This window comes from Aquarana catesbeiana, linkage group LG06 (genome assembly GCF_042186555.1).
Source record: "Aquarana catesbeiana isolate 2022-GZ linkage group LG06, ASM4218655v1, whole genome shotgun sequence".
NCBI classification, from domain to species: domain Eukaryota; kingdom Metazoa; phylum Chordata; class Amphibia; order Anura; family Ranidae; genus Aquarana; species Aquarana catesbeiana.
Genome location: NC_133329.1, coordinates 259,288,746 through 259,295,043, shown reverse-complemented (window position 1 = coordinate 259,295,043; position 6,298 = coordinate 259,288,746). Strand labels below are relative to the sequence as shown.

Here is a 6,298-nt window from a genome sequence, read left to right as displayed (position 1 = left end):
TCAGAGTGCGACCATTTCTTCATTTTATTCGCATTGGACGGTGGTGAGTCGGGGTCTGCACCCATTATCCATTTGCACCTGAAGATTTGCGTGGAGCACTGTGTGCTCTTTGACATTTGAAGTGGAGCTCTGCGCTTCTAAAGATTAATCTAGAAAACTTCATGAACTCTGAAATGGTTATCCAAAGAAGGTGCTTCATAGGCAAAATGTAACTGGTCATTCACCATTACATTATACTCTTTCAGAAGCTCTACAAACTTCCCGTGCTCCTCCCCAATCCAGGAGCGCATAGAGTCACTAACTTGGTAAGGCGTCACATGGCTGTGAACTGCAATATGCCTTTGAGCAAATACTTTCAAAATATCAGGACAGGTTATCCAGGTATTGATGCCTCCTGAATGCCCCCCATCAAGCCAATACATGGATTCAATATTGCCTACAAATATATTGAATTCTTTATCTTTTTTAGCTTCATGCAGTTCATGTAGAAGCTGATTTAGTACAACACATCCTTTGCTGAATCCGATCACAGTGAAGGACAGGGACTCCTTTACTGATGGTGAACCGAGATAAGCAGATGAGTCCTTGGAGCAATGATTAACACGGTCTTCCTTTAAATGGCAGCCATTTGTGGAATATGCAGAACCTGTGTGGCTCACAGAATGATCGTGGTCACTGTTCACAACATACTTGTTACTCTGAGACATCAGAAGGTGTTGTGCCACAGTGAAAGCATTAGTGAGTAAGGAATGAAGTTGCCTAATAGCTATCAGTTCCACATTGTGTTTAGGGGCTCCGAACAGGTTACTTTCCACAAAATTGTCATAGCAGCTGAATTTGTGGAGATGCATGCGAGAAGGTTTTACAATCCATATGTAACTGGTAGGGAAGCGTTGAGAAAGGATAGTTGCAATATCTTCAAGACTCCACCGTTTCCATCGGAAGTTTTCAGAGTGGCCTGCCATGACATTGCGGTAATTCTGCAGGTGACATTAAAAAAGGGAATAAATATTAACTGGGTTATAGGTTCTTTACATGTTCCTGTAAATCAATGTCCATCTGATTGACCTTTAGAACACTCATCGAGCCTTATTGCTAGCACTGAAAAATGTCCCATGTTGAATAGGAAACTAAAATAAATATGGTGACTGATTAAAGAGAAACATTTACAGTATATACACATTTATATAGTACATAGGCCAAAAAAAAGTTCAACTAAAAAGACAAAAACAAAAAATACACTAAAAACCTGCAGTTAATCCAAAGGAAGGTTTAAAAAAAAAAAAAAAAAAAAGGGAGGGAAGTATTGTCTGATTTTGCTCCAACTGGAAAAAAAACACACCATGAGCACATTGACACCATTGTGCATGTTATGTGTACTGGTGCGCAGGGGTGCAATTTACCTTAAATGGCAGCCCAGTGAACCTCTGCAATGCACTACCTTGTGTTGTAGTGTACAGTACTGCAACTCGCTGCTTTTCATTGCAGTGCCGCAACACGCTACACCTTTCACAATAGTGTACAGTGCTGTGAAACACACTGCCTCTCGTTGTAGTGTGCAGAGAAAAAAAATAGTGCAGCTTTGTTTTCCTGTCCAGTTTGGTTCATTGGCCGCTCATTTAAATAAATAGGCTGCCTTGCCATAAAGCACGTTAACAAAATGCACCAAAGCAGACAAGTGCCTCAGGCAACTGTATACCCTCTGGATCAACACTCTACATTTCATTTTTAATAAGTATTAATAGTTATTCATTGCAATTCAGACAAAAAAGCTGTTCCATATGTGGAAGTTAAACTTCTTTTCCTTCAGATGCAAAGAGTGCCCCCCTTGTCAGTTACAATGACACTGATATTAAAGTCCAACTCCAGGAATTTTTTGGACTTTAAATAGTTTGTTTGGCCCAAGCAAATTCATTTCTTTATGCTGTATAAACCCCAACTACATACAGTATACAGGACTGTGTTCCAGTAGTGGTATGGAAATTTATCATGCTATTCCTGGGACAAAATTGAGTAGGGATGCTCAGCCACAGGAGGCTTTGTATTTTATGAATAAATACAAGGTTTCCTCTGATTGGCTAAGGAGGAAATTTTGTTAACTGCCCGCCTCTCAAACTCAGCCAATCAGCTGAAACCTTGTATTTATTTATAAAAATAAGATACGTCCTGTGAATGGCTGAGCAGTGTTCAGCCTGACTCAATTTTGTCCCAGGAACAGGATTGGCAGTCCCCGTACCACTGCTGAAACACAGCCCTGTATACTGTATGCAGCTGATGCTACATGGAGTTTATAACAGTGTTGACTGCCACTGGACTAGTGAATGAAATACGTCTTGGCCAGCTAGGCTTTAACCACTTGCCTACTGGGCGCTTTCACTCCCTTCCTGCCCAGGCCAATTTTCAGCACTGTCACACGTTGAATGACAATAGCACGGTCATGCAGCACTGTACCCATATGACATTTTTATCACTTTTTTCCATACAAACCCTGGAGAATAAAATGGTTGTAGCATTTTTTTTTATGTGGCACAATATTTGCGGCGTTATTTATCAAATGCATATTTACAGCAACAAAATATACCAAAACAAATTTAAAGAGGGAGTCCACCTAAAAAAAAATTGTTAAAAGCCAGCAGCTACAAATACTGCAACTGCTGACTTTTAATAAATGGACACTTACCTGTCCTGGAGTCCAGCGATGTCGGCAGCCGAAGCCGATCAATCGCTCGGCTCTCGGCTGCTGCCGTCGCCGCCATTCTCTGTGAGGGAATCAGGAAGTGAAGCGTTGCGTCTTTACTTCCCGGTTCCCTACTGCGCATGTGCGAGTCGCGCTGCGCGTCCTAAGTGGTCCCTGCTATCTCCTGGGACCTGTGTGTTTCCCAGGAGACAGCGGGGGGGTGCGGGAGGGGGCTTGACTCCCGCGGGAATCTATTCCAGGAAGTGGGTGCAAATACCTGTAGTAGACAGGTATCTGCACCCCCCTCCCCCTGAAAGGTGCCAATTGTGGCACCGGAGGGGGGGAGGAATCAGATGGGCGGAACTCCCCTTTAATGCTATCAAAGATATTAGCTCTTGTTCACACCAGAACGCAGAAACCCACATTTCCCACGCCATGTTAAAATGATTGGGTGTGTGATCTGCTGCGGGTGTTAATATAATCCTAACACCCTAAATGCAGATCAAACTCAGTGTGTTTGCCTGAACTGGATTGCATGGTACCGTAATACCATGCAATTCAATACAGTGCAGTGCATTTTTGTAAAGTAGTGCAATATGCTGCAAAAAAATGCTGCAGGACCAAAACCTTTGGACATTGAGGTGTGAGAATGTGTTGCTATTGTGCAGCCCTCTGGCAGTGTTGAGGGCCACACTTGAGGACCTCGAAACTGCTAAGTTGATCATCACTCCTGTAAATGGACAAACCATCAGGGCTAGAAAGATCTGCATACAGATGGGACAGAGGAGCTTCGCATACACAGATGGTAGGGGATCTGTGTACAGACAGTCAGTGTATAGGGCAGTAATGGCGAACCTTGGCACCCCAGATTATTTTGGAACTACATTTCCCATGATGCTCATGCACTCTGCATAGTAGTTGAGCATCATGGGAAATGTAGTTCCAAAACATCTGGGGTGCCAAGGCTCGCAATCACTGATATAGGGCTTTGTTTTTTGCTTTTCCCTTTATACAGTCAATAGAATGCAGATACAGGTGCATCAAAAAACATTAGAATATCAAAAAAAAAAAAAAAAAAAAATGTATTTCAGTAATTCAATTCAAAAAGTGAAACTCCTATATTATAGATTCGTTACACACAAAGTGATATATTTCAAGCATTTTTTTTTTTTTAATTTTGAGGATTATGGCTTACAGCTAGTGAAAACCCAAAATTCAGTATCTCGGAAAATTAGAATATTGTAAAAACATGCAATATTGTAGACTAATAGTGTCACACTCTAATGTGAACGGCGCTGCTCAGCCATTCACAGGATGTATCATATATTTGTTGTATTTGTTCATAAAATACAAAGCTTCCTGTGAATGGCTGAGCAGCGCTCAACCCTACTCGATTGTCCCAGAAATGGGAAGGGAAGTGCACACACTCTGTGGAATGCAGGGCTTCAAATCAGCTGTCCAGCACCCAGAACTTACATGTCCGGGGCGTCAGGCAATAAGAATTGCTCAGGCCTGGTGCCAAGCAAAAAAAGACCGAAAAGTAAAAAGGGGGCACTGATAAGGCAGCGCTGATGGACACTGATGAGGCTGCGCTGATAAGCACTGATAGGCTGCGCTGATGGGCATTGACAGGCGGCACTGATAGGTGACACTGATGAGGCTGCGCTGACTGGCATTGACAGGCGGCACTGATAGGTGACACTGATGAGGCTGCGCTGACTGGCATTGACAGGCGGTACTGATAGGTGACACTGATGAGGCTGCGCTAACTGGCATTGACAGGCGGTACTGATAGGTGACACTGATGAGGCTGCGCTGACTGGCATTGACAGGCGGTACTGATAGGTGACACTGATGAGGCTGCGCTAACTGGCATTGACAGGCGGCACTGATAGGTGACACTGATGAGGCTGCGCTGACTGGCATTGACAGGCGGCACTGATAGGTGACACTGATGAGGCTGCGCTGACTGGCATTGACAGGCGGCACTGATAGGTGACACTGATGAGGCTGCGCTGACTGGCATTGACAGGCGGCACTGATAGGTGACACTGATGAGGCTGCGCTGACTGGCACTGATAGGTGACACTGATGAGGCTGCGCTGACTGGCACTGATAGGTGACACTGATGAGGCTGCGCTGACTGGCATTGACAGGCGGCACTGATAGGTGACACTGATGAGGCTGCGCTGACTGGCATTGACAGGTGGCACTTGCTGATAAGCACTGATCAGGTGGCACGTATAGACACTGATAGGCGGCAATGATAAGGCTGTGAAACTGTAAAACTTTTTGATGATCACTTTTTGAGCTGCACCTGTAGTTAGGAAAAGGTCAGATGAACCTGTAAAGATGACCAGATCCTAAATTTTCCATGCATGCCCCTGACACCAAGCTTTCTCTGCCATCTAATAAAAATGAAGGGGTCATTGGCATGAGCCTTCACACAAGGGTCGCCCCAATGGCCACCATCCTCTCACCTGCACGTCTCCCGGGAAGTAGATGACATGGTGCGGCCTCTGGGCTCGGTCCCGGGGAAAGGAGAAGAGGAGATCATTACACTTGTTGGGCTCACTTCCAGCCACCGCCTTTAGTGTGTACAATGCGGGGAGATCGGTGGACGCGGCGCTCGCCCCCGCACACATACTGATCAGTCCGGACACTGTGTGGAGCAGCAGGCGGCGCGCCGAGCTCAGCGCTCTCACTAAGCTGCGCATGTACTCAGTTCCCCCTGTGTGCAGACATTTCTTTGCGCTGTACGTTATCAGGGCCGATGTCCCGTCAAATATGGTGTTTCGTCAGATTAGGCGACCCGTCAGAATGTGTAACGGAAGTGATGTTCCGTCGCCGCCGCCATCTTTCTGCACCCCGCACTCCTCCATAATCCATATTAAGGATACATGAGAAGGGGGAAAGCCGACATCTTGTTACACCCACTGAAGTTTTGCATTTTACACTTATTTTTAACAGTAAAGTGAGTTTGTATAGTGCAATACAAGAACTCCATCTGACTGTTTAGACGTTGAATTATAAAAGCAGCGGCAAGCCTGCTGATCTCACAGGTTTGCTAATCTGACAGCTTTTAAAATTCAACATCTAAACAATTATACGGAGTTCTAAGTACTGTATGGCACTATATAAACTCACTTTACTGTTATAAATAAGTGTATAATGCAGAACACCGGTGGGTGTAACAAGATGTCCGCTTGCTCCCTTTTCGGTGTATCCCTACTGTGGAGGAGTGTGGGGTGTAGCAAGATGGCGGCGATGGAACGTCACTTCCGTTACCATTTCTGACGGAACAATGGCGACCCGTCAGAATTGGTAACGGAAGTGATGTTCCTTCGCCGTCATCTTGCTACACCCACACTCCTCCACAGTAATGATACACCAAGAAGGGAGCAAGCGGACATCTTGTTACACCCACTGGAGTTGCGCATTTCACAGTTATTTTTAACAGAAAATGGAGCTTACATGCTGAAATACAGTATTTAAAAATCTGACAGACTGTTTAGATGTTGAATTTTAAAAGCAGTGACAAACCTGCTGATCTCACAGATTTGCTAATGTTACAGAACACCGCTGCTTTTATAATTCAACATGTAAACAGTCCGATGGATT

The 6,298-nt window shown here is 44.7% G+C and overlaps 1 protein-coding gene across 1 annotated transcript; it reads right to left on the bottom strand.

Moving 5' to 3' along the window:
• LG06H2orf69 (linkage group 06 C2orf69 homolog) lies at window positions 1-5,495 on the bottom strand. The gene is made up of 2 exons (XM_073633227.1): window positions 5,158-5,495; window positions 1-980 (listed from the first exon to the last, which is right to left on the bottom strand). The coding sequence occupies exons 1-2, from the start codon at window positions 5,392-5,394 to the stop codon at window positions 150-152; spliced, it is 1,068 nt and encodes a 355-aa protein (XP_073489328.1). The 5' UTR covers window positions 5,395-5,495; the 3' UTR covers window positions 1-149.
• Between the last annotated feature and the right edge of the window lie 803 nt (window positions 5,496-6,298).

What these genes read in the sequence shown, in the direction of transcription:
- LG06H2orf69 (XM_073633227.1), bottom strand. Translation starts at nt 5,394, where the DNA reads ATGCGCAGCTTAGTGAGAGCGCTGAGCTCGGCGCGCCGCCTGCTGCTC. An exon ending in ACTTCCCGGGAGACGTGCAG is followed by an intron (nt 981 to 5,157) that starts GTGAGAGGATGG and finishes TGTCACCTGCAG; the next exon opens with AATTACCGCAATGTCATGGC.